The sequence below is a fragment of the Anomalospiza imberbis genome, chromosome 3, assembly GCF_031753505.1.
Source record: "Anomalospiza imberbis isolate Cuckoo-Finch-1a 21T00152 chromosome 3, ASM3175350v1, whole genome shotgun sequence".
NCBI classification, from domain to species: Eukaryota; Metazoa; Chordata; class Aves; order Passeriformes; family Viduidae; genus Anomalospiza; species Anomalospiza imberbis.
In genome coordinates, this window is record NC_089683.1 from 44,352,043 (window position 1) to 44,371,228 (window position 19,186).

Below are 19,186 nucleotides of genomic sequence, written 5' to 3' on the forward strand. Positions count from 1 at the left end.
CAGGGTTGGCACATGTACCAGACACAAACATTTGCATTTACTGTTGGTTTAAGGACCTCTATGCTTTTATTAATCTGGAAACTGTGGGTTTTTTCCTTTTCTTTTTTTTTTTTTTCCTTGCCCTAAGTTAAGGTGGCAGAGGCTAACTTAAAACATAGCCTTTCCTTTCACAAATCAGAAATTCTGAGAAGGTGCTCAAGTTACTTGAGGTATAGACCAACCACCTCTACTAACATGTTCTGTTTATAGATTTTAATAGGTTTTTGCAAGACCAAAGTACTTAGGTAAAGAAGTGTTTTTTAAAATAACCTAAGTCCACGTGACAGCATATAAAAGTCAAATGACAGAGCAATTAATGGATTATTGTTAGAAAACTAACCTTTCAAATGAGTTCCTAAAATGCTCTGTGGTTGGAGTTTCACTTATGGAATTTACTTTTAAGCCACTTTCTCCAAGTTTAAATCTGTCTACAGAAAACTTCAGAAATTTTTGTTGTTGTTGTTTTTAGGAAAAGAGAGAAAGAAAAACAGCAAGCTCTTTTTTTCTGTGTTAAAGTAAATGCTTTTTAAATGTATCACCCCATACCTGACTGGAATTAAAAAAAAAAAAAAAACCCTTCAGAAACTGGGCATCAGTTTTCTTCGACAGCACAAAAGCCACCATGCCAACATTTGGAACTGCAACACATCAACCACTCTTATAGCTCATACTTTATTCTCTGCATCAAAGCTCTGGTGGGGGGGAGTAAAAACAGAGAGTGAGAGAGCGAAAGAGTCAAGCTCTTCAGAGCCTCTAATGACGCGTGCCAAACACGTGGAAGGTAAATCCCCTAATTCAGTCTATTCTTTCAGCATTCCCTGGCGGGCAGCCAAGCTAAATATTTCTGCTGGATAAAAAATTCACCCTCCTATGCGGCACTTTCTTAACAGGATGGCTCTCCAGCTTTAGCAGAGGGGGCTTCTCTGGGGGAAAGCCAACATGTGTGTTCTCTTATCTATTTATTTATTTTATTAAAAAGGGGCTTTATGGGCTGTGATTGGATTAACTTAGTGAACCCTGGAGGAAGAGGAAAAACAAATTGGGAAGCTGGTTTAGCACCCCCACCTTTTTGTCATCTTCTTTTGGGATTTCCTGGCTGGCTGCCACCTTGAGCCTGTTGAATGTTCTTTAGATCAATCAATTAAAAAGGCTTTAATATTTGGGTGATTGGAACGCAACATATGGGCTGCTGGTGCGGATGTCATGTGGTGCGTGGAGTTAATTGAAATGATTAATAGAGGTGTTAGTTTCTTCAAGACTAATTGAAGAAAGAATATAATTGGAAGCATAGACTAACCATTATTGTTGACTTTTAAAAACATATTGCATCCCTTAAACACTTGTACGTGTTTATAAACATGCAGATGGACTTTGTTTAGATGTCTTCGATGTGGTGATTTGCAAAATCACATCAACTCTACAAAAGTCAAATTTATTTTTATGTAAATTAATCCAAAAAAATATTTCCCTGTGCCTTGCCTGTTTTCAGTAACCAGTATGTACACTTAATTTCTGGTACCTGTTTGTCTTTATTTCCTTGCCAGACTTAAACCAATTGATTCATCCTCATTGTTATCTGTGGGGTCAGAGCATCCACCCACAGAAACTGATCAGGAGCCTCTGAAGGTCTGTTAGTGCCCTCTTCTCTCTGCACACCGAGTTGTGATAGCACAGTGCAAAATGTGCCAGGTATTTCAGGGAACAGCATCACCATTGTACTGCCTCACACCTTGTCAGCTTGACATATTTCAAAAGGATAAATATATAAAGGACTGTCAGCAGCCTGGATTTGACAGTCAGAAAGAAATGTCAGCTTAGAGAAGTTCAGAAAATTTAACTGACATCAGCTCTTTTGGCCTCTCCACCTTCTTTAAGAATAATAACTTTTTTCAGGAGTAGTAGGTGGGAATTTTTATTAAAATTTCTAAGCTATTGTGAAATACAAAATGAAAGCAATGAGCTGGCTGCAGAGGACATCTGGCAGCAAGGAGAGGGTATGAAGGATGCGTCTCTGAAAGTCATCCTGCTGCACAGGCTGGCTCTCAGGGTAGAAATGGGGAAACAGAAAACATGACAATCTCTGGTCTGTAGTCAGTAAGCACGGGCTGGCTGCCTGAGCACTGCGCGAGGAGGAGCAGCATCGCGTCCTGTTGCTGTCGGGCTGTGGTTACAAGTGCCGTAGCAAAGTTTCAGATGGGGATTTCTTAAAACTGAAGACAATGGCTTAAATGACTTATAAATCTGCTAGAGGGCAAGTGTTCACTTGTGGAAGAAGAAAATCAGGCAAGATGACAATGAAGTATTGATCTAAGAGGTAAGTCAGTTTGGATTTAGGATAGATAAACTACATTTGGAAATGCATTTTTTTCACACCAGCTTTCTTTTTGCCTGCTTCTTGTAATAGGGGAAATGCTTGTGCATAATTTTAATGTTCTGGAAAAAAACTGTCTTCCTGGAAGGGACATACACATTTTCTCTATTTGTTTTCCTTTGCACATGTGGTGCAGCTTATGCATTTGTGTATCTTTTTCAGTAGTCAGAAAGTTTATTCTGCAGTCCAGAATAAACTGAGCAGAGAAATGATAGATAAGTTTAGAGGCGGTTTGTTGTTGGCTTAGAAGAAAAGAGAATAGGATGGTTTTAATATTTTAGAGTCTTCCCACACAGATTTCCAGTGATGCTTTGAAGGCAACTGTGTGTCTGCAAAGACTTTGAGCCTCCCCGGAAGATGTGGCCTGTCTTGCGTACAGATCTGAGCAAAGCGTTTGTAGAAAGGAAGTGGCTGTCCTGTACTGGGGGCTGAGAGGAAGGGAAGACATTAGGTCTGATTGCAAGCTTCCCTTACTCCCCATTGCCTGATTTGTATGCACGTAGTGCTAATAGGTTTAAATGAGAGGGATATGCTGAGACAGACTGGCGCAAATTTATTCTTTCAAAAAGATTTTCTGTTATTGTTATTATTCAGTGATGAGATTAGTCATTTAAGGATCTGGTTTTATTACAGCTAGCTACTGTGATTACATAGTCACTTGTTTACTTTTCTAATCTTAACAGTGATGAAAATTAGGAGTTTCAGCATTCCATTGTTTGCATTTCCCATTAAGATTTAGTATAAGAAAAGGAGAAAATTGTATAAACTTACTGGAATAGGAGCATCCTTTCTGTCTCTATCAAACCTTGCCATGTTGTATAAGTAATAAAATTCTAGTGCATTGGCCTGGATCAATGAAAGAGGAACAGCAGACCAAGGAAAATGGATTTAAATCTATGCACGTGCTTTGTATGTGGCTGGTGTCTGATGGAAATATTCTTATTCTCATACAAAGGAGTTTTCAATAACATGCCCTTAAAATAAATCTCAGGGAACTCCATCTAGTACCCTGCTAGCATCACCTATTGCCAAGACAGACAGACAATATGCATTAGGAGATCTCACTATAAGGTTCACATAAATCTACCAAACTCTTAACGTGTGCCCCAGGAGTTTCTTGCATTTTATTTTCCTATGGATGCATTTCCCCTCCAAAATCTGTTCTGTCATTTCCAAGAATTTGGCTATGATAAAAATTGTATTGCTAACATTAGGAGTGTGATGATTTTTCTGTTGAAAAGTATTCTCCACCATGACAGCCTCCATTTTTTGGAGCAAAGTTTGAGTGACAGGTTCAGTGGCTTGGGGAAGGGCAGCATATGTGGCAGGGGATGGTGGTGACTGTCATTGTCTGTGATGCTCAAATGCCATCCCCTCTGTCAGGAGCACTTCCCAGTTCTTGGATCTCCACATGTGCTTAATTTGCATTGGGTCTCTGTCAGAGCAAGACCAGAACACACTCTGGTAATGTCCCCATCTCTATTTTTGACTCCCACACGCAGGAGAATTGCTTTTGAGCTAGAAGCCAGCCTAGAGGATTGGCAGAGCAGCCCTCCCAGGAGCTGCAGAAGGGCATCACGGCTCCCTTCAATGGGCAAACACTCTTGGGTCTAGAACGGAACACTGGAGCTGAGAGCAGAGGAGTGCGTGTTCAGAACATGCTCATTGCAAACCATCCTGAGGCCAGAGAGTGATCAGAAGGAACTGTTTCTAAAAGCCTATGGACAAGAGCTGAACCTGGAGGGGATTATGGAGGAGAGACTATGCTTGGAGATCAGTAGTGTCAGGGAAGAGGGAAACTGAGAGTAAGGTTAGTACAAGACTAGAGGATTTATCTTTATGGGTTATTGTAGACGAAGACGAGCAAGCTCGGTGTTAAAAGCGGGTGGGATGTAAGCCAGCTCTGATCCAAAAGCTGCCTGGCTGCATTAGCACAGTGCTAAACCCAAGCTAATATATCCGGCTTCTCACCAGGGCTTATTAGCTCGGGCTCAGTGCCATACTAACATAGTCACAGGAGTTCCAGTTGGCCTGACACCATGTCTGCTCAACGTGTGAACTGAGCTCAGGGCTACGTGCCTGCACAGAAGCACCAGGAGATGCTGCAGACTTGACTTTACCACACTGATGAGGAGGCTGTGGAGGCCAGGCCTGCTGGTCAGCAGGGCAGTAGAGGCACATGGGGATGGAGAGCATGTCATGTTTGCCTAAAGTGGGACAGGAAAGTAGCGCAGTGCAGATGAGGAACCAGGAGGGACTGAAACTGGCGTGATGAGAAGACTTGGCGCACAAGCCTGGGTGTGGGAGTGGTAGATGTAAGTGACTGGAAAGGGAAACTACAAGAGGGGTCAGGAGGAACAAGCTGAGGACTTGCTGGGCAAGGAACCAATCAGAAGTCTGAGTCGAGCACTAGCAGAGGAAGAACAAACTCCACACCACACCTGGCATGAAATCAAGATGTCTGAAAGCAGTCATTCCTTCGCTGCCAGCCTATCACCTGATGAAACACATCAACAAGAAGTGTCCTATCCCTTACAATGCTTGTGCCGACCTTGCCAAAAACAACCATATGGTTTCTCTGAGCCAGGTCTGCTAGTGTCCCTGCAGAGGTCTGCCTGTGGCAGATCACAATACCTCAGCTTTGTTCTTGATCTGTGTAGGCATCAGAGTAGTGCCAGGTCATGAGATCTCTGCTTTTTCTATTCGCAGTTTCAAAAATCAGCATAAAAACTGCAGAAAAACCTTACTAAAATTGCAAATTCAAGTTCTCCAGAATTTAAGGTTTGCCTAACTCCAATTTGATCCTCTTATGCATTATGATACAGTCTTTAATTACTCATTTAATTACTGTTAGCTGGCTACATGCCTCATTCAGGCATAAGACAAGCTTGCTAGGGGAGATGAATTGGGGTGGTGTAATAAAATGTTATCTTTAAGACACCTCTTCCCGCCATCTCATTTGCTGCTGCATAAGGAAGTAAGATGGCCATGGCAAGAAGTACTGCTCTCCTCAGAGCAGGTAAGATCTGCTCTGGTACTATGTATTATTCCTACCTGTGATTCGGAATAAGATTTGGGCCAATTCACCTCAGCAAAGCCTTTTGCAGGTGGGCAATAATTTTGACATCTTTCCTGGGTGCCTGATGTGAAGCCCTGCAAAGCACAGAGCCATCACAGATGCCAGGAAGAGAAATGCTTTGAACATAAAAAATAATGCACTGTGCTGAGTAAATCGGCTGCTCTGCATCCCAAAAGTAATGTATGTTTTTGATGTTAATGTCATTGTATCACCATACCCCTTCTGCAGAGCAAGAATAGCAATAATACCTTCATCAACATATGGGGGAGGTATTGTGAAAATCAGATTAGTCATTATTTGATGTTTGTGAAGCGTTCAAGTGCTGCTGTTCTGATGAGCAAAGTGGAAAAATACAAGACAAAATTGGTTGTCTTCATTTGAACAGGCTGTGGTTAAAGTAATGCACTGGGCCTTTATAGGAGAAAGGAGAGAGAAAAAAATCTGGAAAAATGGCTCTTCTAGTCAGCACTCTTCTTTCTAAACACTGAATAAGGTGGAGAAAAAGATGGTGCTTCCTATGCCAAGACTGCAGAACTGAGTTTCTGTACACAATCTTAGATCTCCTGGCATCTCCTACCAATTGAAAGAATGCTTGAGTTTGCACCATAATAGGTCTCCCATTTACTGACATTTTGGAGTGTTTGTCTCACTGCAAAGCTTGGGGTTTTTTATGTGAGTCTGTTGTCTTGCAAATCTGATGGTTGGCTGTAGGTTTTTACAGAACTTTGACTCAGCTTCAGGGAAGGAGGAATGAAGAAGCAGAAGAGTGAACTTCTGAAACCCTCCTTTCCTTGGGTTTGAGCAATCTGTGCTGTTATGAAACCTTTTGAAATCTCATTTGCTGATGTCTTTCTGACCCCCCAAATTATTCTTGTGTAAATGTTGACACCCAGCAGAGATGAAATCATTGACTTGGGAAAACACAACTAGCTTATCAGAAACTGCACGATCCCAACAATATACTAGCAACACCAGCCTTCTTTTTTCCTTCTTTGTCTTTTTTTAAAAAATGTTTGTGGTTAGTTGGCAGATGGTATTGTGAATCAGACTGTACATAACTGAGGGAACAGAATGATTTTTTCAGTTCGCATGAACCCAAATCCCTGTCACATATCAAACTGGTTTTATTTTCATGTCTTCTGTGTGCTTATGATTTTAATATGTTTACTCATTTCATGTTGGTAGTTTTAATTACAAACTCACAAAGTGTATAAGCAGAACAAGAACTAGATATGTTTTCCAACTTAATTCAGTTGGGTCTTTTTATGATTCTGACAATAAAGTTATGTGATTTGCTTGCTGAAGGAAAGTGACTTTAAAGTGGACAGAGAAACCATGAGAAAAATGTTGAGGTTTTGGTCTCCTGTCCCATGCCATTAGACACCAGGCAGGGCGAAAGGAACAATTGCAATCTGTTTATTCACAGACAGCTGTAAAGCCAAAAGATGCTTTAAAACTTGATTTTACACCTCGAATGTTTAGGATCACAAAGTAGCTCCCTGAAGAAAAATCTTTCTAAGGAGTTTGCTGTGCAAAGGAGAAGGGAGCTGCCCTCTAGCAAACTAGGAAAAAAATCAAAATAGTCTTGTTGGTTCAAAAGCATCATTTTGAGTTCTGCTGTTCAGATGTGAGTTTTGGTGTTTTATGTTTTAAATTAAAGGCGTGTCTGAATGTTCATTATCCCTATGATAAAAGCAGTAGAAATAGGTGCAAAATGACCCTTGTGCAATGCTGTAATTTACCTTTATTTTAAACTGGCTTACACATCTTAATACATTATGACAATCAGAATTATCAGGCCACCAGGCGGAGAGGAGTTTGTTTTGTTAATTGTTCTTGTTAAGCCTAATTACAGAACGGGGTGGAGTGGATGCGAGGGGAGGGAGGAATCTGCTAGCAAGAGGAAATTCTAAAATCCTCGGAGCAGTTCCAGGCAGTGTGTGTTGGGGAGCAAGAGTGCGGGTGTGGTGTGGAGTGCTTGAGCATGCGTGTGTGTGTAAGAGTGTGAGAGTGAGTGACAGACTTTCCATATGGACTAAAATCCTGAGATGCATAAGCTGGAGGTGGGGAACCTGTGCTGTGTGGACACATAAAGGTACAGCTGAACAAAGAACTGTGCTGTAGTTTTCTTTATGAATTAACTTTTTTTTTTTTTTTTTTGGAGGGGAATGGTGGGGGGGAGATGCAGATTACTTACTTTGCTCTTAATCTTTAATCTTTGAGGTTTGCATTAGATTGAGTGTAAAAATGGTGTGCTGATATGCTGCACTATTCTTTGATATTACAGGTTGCCAAGTAGGTGTAGGTTGGTATCCTAAAGCCCTTTGAAATGTTTTCCTTCATCCCAGTGATTGTAGCAAGATGTGCCGTGCACACTGTTATTTGTTTATACTTTCCAATGGAAAGCATACATCCAAAGAGCCCTTCTGCCCTGCATTATTCCAGTTTGTTTATGTGCCCCACATTACGCAGTTGGTGAATTACTATGCCTGACCTGCATTGCCAGCCCCCTCCATTGCCTCAGGAGCCTCCGGCACAGAAGTTTCTGATAAGGCAGTTTTGAACAAGCCAGACACCAAGTGAATGATTCTATAACAAATCTGTGCTCTTCTCCGGGGTATGTTACCTGACTTGTTTGCTGCCAAGGTGGTTTTATTGGTTTGGCTACTGGGTGGAGGGAGGAGACTAGAACAGCACACGAGTCACGCTTTTGTTTTGCTTAATTATAATGTACACTTATATTAAAACCTTTTAGTGCCGTGAATTAAATGTCACTGCAATCCTGCACAAGAAGAAAAATGCTACTGCTGTTGTAGCTGACAGCTGAGTGGTTAGATGGCCAGCATGAGTCTGAGGCTCAGAAGCCTTTTCTTTGCTGGCTAGAGATACTGCTGGGTAAATGTGTTTACTTTTTCCTTAGTATTTATACTAGTTAATGTGTCGCACTAGATAAATCTACTTCCTGAATCCATCTTTCAGCTTGCTCTCTTCCCTCCCAATTGACAAATGGTTTGAGTTTGACACCGTTTTATCAGTTGAGCCCCTGCTGGGTGCTGCATGCCTGCTTGTTCCTGCTTTATCGTGAAAAGTGAATTATCTGCAATATTTTGCTACCATCTAACTAGCAGTTGGCAGGCTTTTCTATATGAACTGATTTAGATTTCAGCAAGGGGAGGCTGTTGTCTTTCTTTGCAAAGCCGTGTTGTTGCTCTCCAGGAAAACAAAAGATCTGGAGCTTTCTGCACCGCAATCTGCTGCTGTCCCACTTTCAAGGAGGTGTTTTGTTTGTTGCGGCAGCTTCCTATCTTAAAATGATAAATTGAGTGGACATGTGTGCTGTTTTAAACCGCTGTCTCCAGGGCTTTGTGTTCACTTAGGATAAAATACATTATTTTGTGGTAGGCTCTGGTGTGATTTAAACTTGTTTTGGAGATTACAGAGCAAAAGGGAAAGCATCAACGTCTTCAGCAGTGGTAGTTTGATGAGGAATAGCTGTCAGAAGAAGAACTCTACTGACTTAACCTCAAGTGGGTTGCAAATGCATTAGGGATTCATTAATATTAATAGTAGAATAGACATTTCCTGCTTTCATTTGACAACTTCCAAGCTAGTTTTTTTTTTTTTTAAGAGCAACTTGAAGTGCAGTTTTAACACTTATTCAAGTTACTACAAGGATGATAAGCTAAAGTTAAACAGAAGGAGACCTCTGAGTGTGTGGGGTTGGTCTCTAGGAGTTCTGGAATTTGGTGCTGTGCTTTAGAGAAAGATTGTGGTAAACTCTCGAGTGAGGGCAGTTTGAAAATGGGTCCGTTAGGTGTGATTGCAACCAGAATAAACTGTTGTCACAAGAAATTGTTCTATGAAGGTGACAGGAAGGTCACTTTCAATATGACATGTAAAGGATAACTGTGTAGATTTCCAAGGTGGGCACAGTAGTGGCTAGTTCGTAAGTTCAGGGGTGAAAAAAAAATCTTGAGTCTCCAAATATTCTGTGAGGTTGGCTGAACAATTTGGTGTGAAAAATAAATAGATCCAAAGTAATTTTTACTTGCTTTCAATCTTCTAAGTCTTGTGATGCATTTTCATGCTTCTGCTCTGTTGCCAGCAGGCTTCCAAGATTTATTCAATGAAAAACAAAAGTTTCACAAAACCACCAAATATCTTTGAGACATAAAATAAGCCCAAGAATTTCATTAGGATCAGGAGGAAATATGTAATTGCGATGATCATTTTTCAGCATCCTGCATATCACAATTTCACCCACTGAGCCCTTTAAGTAAGAGAACTTGTGGCAGTGGATTAAGGCAGGGGCTTGCTTTTTATGGAAAACACAGCTAAGAGTTCCAGTTCATAAAATATCAAAAGAAAACAGGTAAGCCCCCACAAAGCACCCAGTCTGGCAAGTCTAGTGATGCAGCAGCTACAAATGCAGAAGTGCACATGAGTTTGGCAGCTCTTACTGATAGGGCAATTTGAATTGTCAGTGTGCGTCTGCTCTACTTGTTGAGCCTAATGAAAAGTACAGTTTAATCACTGGTGTGCCAAATTGACCATGATTAGCTGTTATTGCAGATTAGTGCATTGTCTGGGGCTCCAGAATTATTGATCCGGGTGCTGTGCTCTGGTGTTTTCTATGCCCTCTATCATAACCTCTTCTTAATGCTTAGGGCAGAGAAGCAGGAAAGGAGAGTAGGAGGGAAGAAGTCCAGATGGGAAGAAAACAGGTCCTGAAAAGACCACATAGGAACTAGGTCAGGTACTCTGGAGATTAAAGAAGCATGCTTCATCCCTGGACGCAGGAGGCAGGGACGAGTAGCATACAATTACGAGGAATTAGAACGGCAACAAGTAGTGCAGATTTATCAGCTTTAATTGTCTATTGTCAGGACAGAGCCCTTCTTGTAGATCAGGCACTGCCAATGCTTTAATACCTCTAATGGACTCTCTATTGTGGGATTATCTCTCCTAAGGACAATGTATTTCTTAAACTAGTTGTTTTGGGAGAGGGAGGAAAAAAAAAAAAAGAAGAAAAAAAGAAAAGAAGTGGCTGCAGCCCTCAGTTGTTTTGGGTTTTTTTCCCCTCTCTGGTTTGTCACATTTGCAGGAAGTAGCTGAGAGCCCAGTGTTGCTCTTCTGTCAGCAGCACTATTCCTTCAGGGGAACTGATAGATACCTATTGAACATTAACCCCGTTTGCTCCACCTTCCCCAACGAGCTCCTCCAGAAACAATAGCTGGTTGATAAAGAGCAGATAAGCAAGGACACCCGGCTTAAGAATCTCTCTGCTATCTTTATTTTAAAAGCTTTCCTGGGTTTTGCAAAGTAAACATTACAACATTTAAAGAAGGATAAGGTGTCAACTATTTAATGAGAAGTTGTGTTTAATAGCAGAGGAATTCTTCCCTCCCCCAGCCAACTCACAGGTATGAAAAGACTGTTATTTCACCACCCTGGGGTAGGAGAGGTGGAGAAATGACAACTGTACTCTCAGAAGCTTAAAAAGTTGGTATTACAGACCAACCCTTCCAGATTCCCTAATCATCTCTAAACATACAGTCACTATTTTGAATCTTTTAGTGCTCAGTGCATGGTAGTCACACTGCTGGATGTGTGATAATCTGTGGGTAAATATTTTCATTTCCACCACATGCACTTTGTCATGGTGTGTAGCTGTTGTTTTTGTTAATCTGTTTTGAAATGCGCTCTGTGGCCAGCTCTTTGTCAGAAAAGTGGCGTAGTTCCACCCATGGATCTTGCCCTCCTTCTGCTGTGTTCATCAGCTCCAGCAGATTGGGCAGCCCGGCGAGTGTCTGACATGAAAACTGAACTGTGCAGGAGCACATTCTGAAGTTTCACCATTGTTCATATCACTGTGTCTTACCAGGCAGGTTGAAGAAAGAATACCCCAAAAAGTGTCATGACTGACAAGTTGGGAAGAGACATGAAAGTTGAAACAATACAGTTAATTCTGAGGTGACTTCATTATTTCAGCTTGTTGTGAGCTTGTTATGGGGCTGATGTCTGAAGTATTCACAAGAGTGAGCCTTCTAATATATGCATATCATCTCATCCCTCCTCCATGACAATCTGGAAGTCAGCCTATTTTAAATGAAAATTTTCCAAAGCACACTCTTTTATCAGTCCTCTTGTCACCAGTAAGGTTGGAAAGTAGTTAAAGCAGTTGGAACAGTTTGGCCAGTTGTTACTCATTTTTCCTCAGATTCAGTTACAATAGACAAAATATTCAAAACTCCAAGGTTGGGACATGAAAGGTAGAACTTGTACTCAGATTTTCTTGTCCAGCATAAACTTGTGTTGGTAGAAACATGCAAAGACAGTAAAAGTCTTCTTATATGGGCTCTTGACTATCATCCCTACCTTTCCCAAGATCACCATTGCTTAGAAGTGTGATGGGAAGGCTGATGGTAACCAAGAAGGGAACATCTGTGGTCCACCCTCTCACAAGCCTTCTTGCCTTCGTAATAGCAGGCCCAGACAGCTTCAGCTCCTTCTTCTCAAACTCAAGCCTCAACAACAGGAAAAGGCTGAAGCTTAATTCTTGCCTCTGTGTGCTGTGAGAACTTTTTTATTCCATTGGCTTATTCATACGTCATCTGAGCAGTATTTTAATAAGGCCTGGTGGGAAACAAAAAGGAATATGGTATTTTAGTTTGACTCCTTTTTTCTCTTTTTAAGGAAAATTTCTTGAGAGGATAAAACAACAGAAACCAAAAGTGATGTTAAGGCTTGCACTAGGCAGTAGCTGAGAGTGCAGCCAAAAGATCTGCTCTTGGTATTGCACAGCCCAGACAAAAATAAAAATAAACGTTTGGCATTTGGAAGTGCTACGAGGCAATGACCAGGGTGCTCTGTAATTAAAGGCAGTCCCTGAAAGCTGCATGTGTTAATTCAAAAGCCTCCTGGCTATAGCACACACCACCCCAAATGCCCTTGCAAAAAGCTTCTTGTAGATTCAAGTGCAATTTTAATTTCTCTCCTTGTAGACAATACCAGCTGAAGTTGTCTAGGGCATACAAAGCCTCTGAGATCATATCTGAAGCCCATAGGCAGGTTTTCCAAAGGTCAGGCCACTCTGAAGAGAAGACAGTTTCTCTTTTACAATAAAGTACAGCTTTTCTTGTTGCACAGTCAATAAAGTGTGCTGGGTCTCTCTCTTTGCCTTCAATCTGACAGCAACCATGTTTTCAAAAATGTGGCCCCAAAACATGAGTGCATATCAGAACTTGAAAGCAAGTTCTTCTTAGAGTTTGATTTCTCAGTTGGCTTTTAAAAGATGTGCAGTCATGCAACTACATCGTGTACCTTCTACAATAATGACCACAACTGGTCCCCAAATGTTTACCAGCACAAGGATGCCTACATGCAGGAAGTGGGAAATGGGGGTGGGTCTGGTAGTTACTCTTGATGTGGTCAATCTGCCACTGACCTTGTTTGAGGAAGGGGAGGATGTGAAAATGAGACTCTCCTTTAATCTCTTGTGTGCATTTTATCTCCCCTCCAAATTTTAAAGAAATTTCATCTATTAGAGTCAGCTCCCTTCCCTCCTTCTTCCCCTTACAATTACAGCAGGCACAGGGAGAACAGCAGCAGTGGCAGCTGAGGCTGAGTTGCACAGGCTTGTTGTTGAGCTGAAGTGGTGATAGCATCAAAGGAAATGGATGGGGATTTCTGAGATCAGAGCTGTTAGGGCCATTCATGATTTGTTGCCAGGCTGAAAGCTGCTGCAGAGAGAGCTGCCTGAGAAATGCTGATTAATACAGTAATTGAGGTTTTCTATGAGTGAGAAGGAAAAAATTAAAATATTACAAAAAATGTTCTTTTTGAAATGAGCAACATTTTGAGATTGCACATTCCAGACAATAGCAGCTACTGGTGCAAATGATTTCTGTAAAAGAGCAGAAAACTTCTGGTTGAACACGGCGTCTTTTTATGTTTCTCTCTTAAGGAGGAAGGTCAGAAGGTCAGTCTATATATTTCTTTAATGGCAGAGTTTCCTCTGCGATTCTTACTTTAGTACATATTCTTAACAATTTGTTTCTGTCTTTTTCTTGATAAACTTAGTTTTATTCCAGATCAGACACTGCTAGGTTGGATCTGCACATCAGCAAAACCTCTTCTCCTGCACTAGGGTAGCTCTGGGCTGAGCTTCACTGAGACACCTGGAGCTAATTTCGGGATAGCCTCAGAGTGTGCCACAGAGTTATTTGATGTCCATAGGCTTCACAGGCCGTACTTACCTCCCCAGGCTCCAGGGATAGAGCAGCATTGACCTGGGATATTGGCATCCTCCTGATGAATATTTCACGTCATCTGATGTGATCTAATCTAATCTAATCTCTTCTTCCTCGTTTTCCAGCCCAAAAGCATTCTCAGTTCCTTGAAAAGCAGATTTGCTTTTTTCCCCTGCTCTCCTTCACATTAAGAAGATCAGTCCCTGAAGGAAACACATCAACCCTTTATTCTTGTTTCCCCCCTGCCCCCCCCCCCCCCCCGCCTTTTTTTGTTTTTCTTGCAAGCTAACAGGGAAGTGAAAAGCTCTGAAACAGCTGCTTCTCGGAGTGAGACTATTTTTCGGTAAAATAATCACCTTCAGTATGACTACATTGTTTTTCTGTTCTATGCAGTGTGACTCAGCATCAGTTAATTAACCCAATCAAGTAGGCCGGATTTCTCTCCTTTAATGAATGGTTCTTCCTACTTCAGAGCCTTCCTAGACCTCATTTTGGATGTGCCTCGGTTTTACAGGGTATATCCAATTACATTTATATCCTTCAGCCCCAGTGCTCGGGCCATCTCTGCTGTGGAATTACGCTGTGGTGGCAGTTCAGCCAGGACACTCACTTGCGAGCAGTTGCCCTACTTAGGTCTGCTGCCACGAGCCCTGCCACCTTAGCGCGCACACACGGAAGGTCTTTACACAGATATGCTATTCTCAGCATCGCAGGCCCAAAATGGCAAGTAATCCTTTCCACACGTCTTTTTATCAGTGGGAGGAGGAGCAGGTTAAGGGAAAGGGGTTTGTGTACGCCTTGAGAGACAGACAGGCACCCGACTGCATAAACCTACTTCCCTCCTCCCCGCTTCTCCCTTTCTCCTGTGAAGAAATACACCAAGATCATCCTAGAATATGATCCGTGTATGTTTAGAAGAATGTATGTTTAGAAGAAGAATGTGAAACTAGCTGCCACGTAAAGTGCCAGGCAAGTGACAAGAAATATGCTTGAGGAAAAGTAGTAGAGTTGCCTCACAATGAAGCAGCTAGCATTTGCACTGGGCTGTGGATGGCTATAAATGGAATTGTGCATCACTGTTCCTCTGAGCCCGAGGACGCCTTGCTGAAGAGACAGGACCACTGAAGGAAGTAAGGCATCTGGTTGTTTTGTAATGAGAAGCAGGAATGCTCTTAATAATAAACAAACAGGACATTGTATGCCATCATCACAGGATGTCCTTCCTTCAGCCAGCATGCTGACTTGGTTCAGAGGAAAAAAAATTGGGTGCCGGGATCTGCTGATTGCTCTACCAACCCTCCTTCCCTCAGCAGGCTCTGGATGGCCGCTCGCATATTGCCCCGTACAAGACCCGTGCTCGTTTTCTTACCGCGCTGAGAAAGGGGCATGGGTTCCGAAACGCTGTGTGCCATGTCCTGCTGCTGTGAGCTTCCCTGCTGTTACCAAGGGAAAGGCGGGAGGTTTTGTTTAAGGGCAGAAACAGAAATGTTTTCCCCAGTTCTTCTTACAGACACTGATTAGAGACACTGGAAAGGGATAAAATCAAAACTCTGAAACTCCCTAATTTGTCATCTCAAGTAAAGTATTATAATTGTTGAGGTTTGGGAGCAAGTACTTTGAATCGAGTTTTAATCAGTAAACTAGTAAATTAATTTTAGTTGGTATTTTTTATAAAGTTCTATCAAGTCAAACTGCGCAAGAACGAAAGCGGGCACGTATTAAACTCCGGAGCTTAAAAATAGCACGGAAAACAGATTTCTAGTAAAAGCTGCCTCAGGTGCGCTCTCCGCGAAACGCCGAGGTGCCCGCCCACCCGGCAGATCCAGGCGGCGGGGCAGCGCCGCGGCTCTCCCAGCTGACGCACGGGGCTGAAAGGAAGGGGAAAAAAAGAAAATAATAACAGTGATGTAAAAAAACCAACGCGGGTGGGCTGGGCGGGGCAGGGTCCGCAGGTAGGGCCCCACCTCCCGCGCTGTGAGAGGGGCCGGCGGAGGGAGGGAGGGGCCGGTACGTGAGCGCGGGCGGGCGGGCGAGCGGCGGGCGGGCCGGGGCGAGCGGAGCGCGCGGCTGTGGCAGGCGGCCCCCCAGCGTTCCCCAACGGCAAGAGCAGCAGCACCTGTGACAGCCGGGGGAGGGAGGAGCGGGAGGGGAGCGGCGGCTGGAGGTGTGAGTCAGTCTCCCGGGGACCCGGCCGCTGGAAGGAAGGAGAAATGTTTACTCTGTAGAAATGAGCCAGGTTTGCCGCCGCCGGTGGGCTTCGGTGTGGAAACGCGCGCGGACTCTGCCCCGGTAAGGAGCGCGATGCCGTCCCCTCTTTCACCCCCGTCTCCACCTCCACGGCTCTCGCTTCTTGCCCGTCCCGGCGCCCGCGGGACGGAGCAAAAGTTTCCTCGTCGCCTCTCCCGGATCGGGAGCGCTTCTCTGATCGGCATTAACCCTTTCGCTCCGCCGCGCAGCTGTCACGCCCCCGGCCTGACTTTCGCTGTTCATCCCCTCTTCCCCTTCAACGCCGAGGGTCCGGTACTGTCGCACTGCTCGCCTCGACCGCGGTCAGGACGGGGCACGGGGCTGGTCCGGAGACGGCCGCGGCCGCGGGAGGGCTGTATATTCCCGCGACCCCTGCCTCAGCCTCTTCGGGCGGCTCGGCTGTGCCTCCCGGGAGGGCCGGTCCCGGGGGGCGCCGGGGCCCCCCGAACCCACAGTCAGTCAGCCCCTTAACCTCTTTCTCGGAAGATCGTGAGCTTTCAGTCTTCGTGTTTCGTTTTTCCCGGAGGAGGGGTGTGAATTTCATAGTAGCTGCGCATCCAAAAAGGAAAAATGAAGGGAATTTACGCCGGATTGAACGTTATTCTCAGCTACCGGCGTAGGCACAGATTTTGGTTCCTCGTGAACCTTACGGAAAGAGCCCGGCCCTAATACATGTTCGGGGATAGGTTGGATAACAGTGCTTCTGTCCTGAACAGACAGAGGGGCTGAAGGACTTGCTGAAACTATTCTGCTAGGCTCATATCCACTGCTTTGGCTTACTAATTCTAGGAGGTACCATCAAAATCAAAAGGGATAGAATAACTTTTTAAACAATTATTGATTTTATTTATTTCCCGTGCTCCTTTTCTGGTCTGACCCCCCCAGGAACATGTTGCAGTGCTTTGTGCAGGGCTGCTCCTGCTACAGTGATGCTGGCAGGATGTCGGCTTTCTCAGCCTTCCATGCCAAAGGATAAGGGGACGTCAGGAGGAGGCGGGGGGGCCAGGTTGTTTTGAAAGTTGTTTGTGTGTTGAACGCCGGTGGGAAAGTTCAGGCTTCCCCATTTGGAAGAGGCAAGGCTGGGTTCCGCTCTTCCAACATGCGCTTTCCATTTTTAGCTTCATTCAGACGCAGACAGCAGTTCCTTTCCTCTTCCTCTCCTTGTTTGTGTGACACTTTTCTGAGGCAGCTTTTCCACAGGCGACTAAGTGGTCTCACGGCCATGACCCCACATTTTCTTCAGCACAGAATATTATTTTCTCTCTGAAGCATTAAGGAAAGGGTCTGAAAAAGGTAAAGTGGTTGTCACAGCCTAGGGATTTTCTCCTCTTTGTTTTTGTTCCCTCATTACTACCGAGGCAGGCATTTTAAAGTGCTGCTTCAGTCAGAGCAGCTTCGTTTACACTGCTTTTTGGCTATTACTCAACTGTACCAACTACCCTGCATACGCTTTTAAAGTGTCACAGACTACTGTATTAGTCACACTGTATCAACGGAAACCACAACACTGAAGGACAATGAGGATTAAAGGCTGTTTTCTTTTTTTCCAGGCTGCTACACAGTGTAGCTTGGACGCTGTGAGTTTCAAGAATCTGGTGAAAGGGAGAGAGTGGACAATGAAAATGGACATGGAGGATGCTGACATGACTCTGTGGACAGAGGCTGATTTTGAAGAGAAGTGCACATATATTGTAAATGATCATCCGCTGGATCCCAGTGCCGATGGAGGCACCCTAACTCAGGCAGAGGCTTCCTTGCCAAGGAACTTGACTTTCAAATACGCATCTAACTGCAAAGAGGTAAGCGGCAGTGCTCTGGGGGAGGTTGGAGTCAGACAAGCCAAATCACAGCGCTTTGGAAAGCATGTGCTCGCCCTGTCTTTGATTCTTTAGCATACACACACACACCCTACCAACAACAACAAATGCTGCCCCGCTGGCCTTTAATATGCGACCCTAATAACTCTTTTAAGAAACTGTGTGCTGGTCATCTGTTGTGTAATATTTTCACTGAAAGTTGTAGCCAACCTATCCCTGAAACTGATTCTGTACCAATTCGCAAACAGTTAAATTTTCACACAATTTGAACAGCATCTGAATAAGCATATTTAAACTGTGGGGTAGTTCTTTGTGCCAATTTCTAGGCTGCTGTTTGCCAGGACCATTCATTGCCTCTGGCTCAGAGATTAAAGTGCCTCAGTTGTCCAATAAATACTTTTAAAAAAGTAAAGGGAAAAAAAAAAAAAAACAAATTCCTGGAAATGTGTTTAATTATTTCTTTTTGTTTTCCCTTTGATTATGAAATTGCTTTATTCTTTTCGTGAGCTTGTTGTATTCCCAACTTCCTAAATTCTTAAAAACTCTGGCATGTCAGTTAAGGAAGTAAATGGCAGAACTGTAGCAAGTTTGACAAGTGTGGTCGTAGCTTAAATTAACTTTTGTTTATCTGGGACAGTATCTTCACCGGTAGCTAGCCGTGCGAGTCTGTTCCATCCTTGTCCCCGGAGTGGGTACATTCTTTGTTGTTGTTTCAGAAGGGCTGGAAAGAAACAAGCCTGGATGAGCAATTTGGTTTTGTGTTTACTCCTTCGTATAGAGTAGCTATTATAGCTAGGTGTGATGTTCAGTAGCGTAACAACCCAGGGGACAACCCTTCATTTCTCCCTGTGCTGAGACTTGTGGTATAGCAACTATTACCTGTGCTTCTGCTTGGGCTAAACATACTGACCACAGAGCTGAAAAGAAGAGGTACACTCGTCCATGCCTATCAAATATTTCCTTCCAGAGCAGGTACTTGTTTAATCCTCTGTACAGAAATAGGGCCAGACCCCCAGCTGAAGGGTGTTGACACCATGGAATTTAGCTTGGCAGCGCCTAATAGAGTGCCAAGTACATTTGGTAAGAGGTTAAAGCTAAATTCTCCTTAAAATCACTCTTCTCTTCCCATCTGCCCTGCCCTGTCCTGCAGAACTTTGGCAGAGAAAGGTCATGCTCCAGAAGAAAAGTGTGAAACCTGGTTTTGTGTTATTGCATTGCTAGGTAAATCTTAGTTTGGTGTGAAGAGGGAAATAAAACTGAGACTCTGCCGTGGGATACAGGAGGATTTCTTGATTGAAGGATGAGCTTGCAGTGTGACAGCTCAGGTCGGTCCTTGGCTGCTGGCTGATGACTGATTGGCTGCTGAGGCTGCTTGCTCTCT

The 19,186-nt window shown here is 43.6% G+C and overlaps 1 protein-coding gene across 6 annotated transcripts in view; it reads left to right on the forward strand.

Annotated features, from left to right (window-relative positions):
• The window catches only part of PRDM1 (PR/SET domain 1), a 62,520-nt gene that overhangs the window by 21,799 nt on the left and 21,535 nt on the right, over positions 1–19,186 (forward strand). The window contains exons 1-2 of one of the 6 annotated variants that reach the window (XM_068184172.1): positions 7,368–7,584; positions 17,539–17,787. In XM_068184172.1, the coding sequence (XP_068040273.1) occupies positions 17,605–17,787 (183 nt within the window). In that variant the 5' untranslated portion in view covers positions 7,368–7,584; positions 17,539–17,604. Of the gene's footprint in view, positions 1–7,367; positions 7,585–14,714; positions 14,872–15,897; positions 16,031–16,053; positions 17,282–17,317; positions 17,788–19,186 lie in introns of those variants that run through there. The other 5 variants (XM_068184175.1, XM_068184171.1, XM_068184173.1 and 2 more) reach the window with 5 other exon arrangements.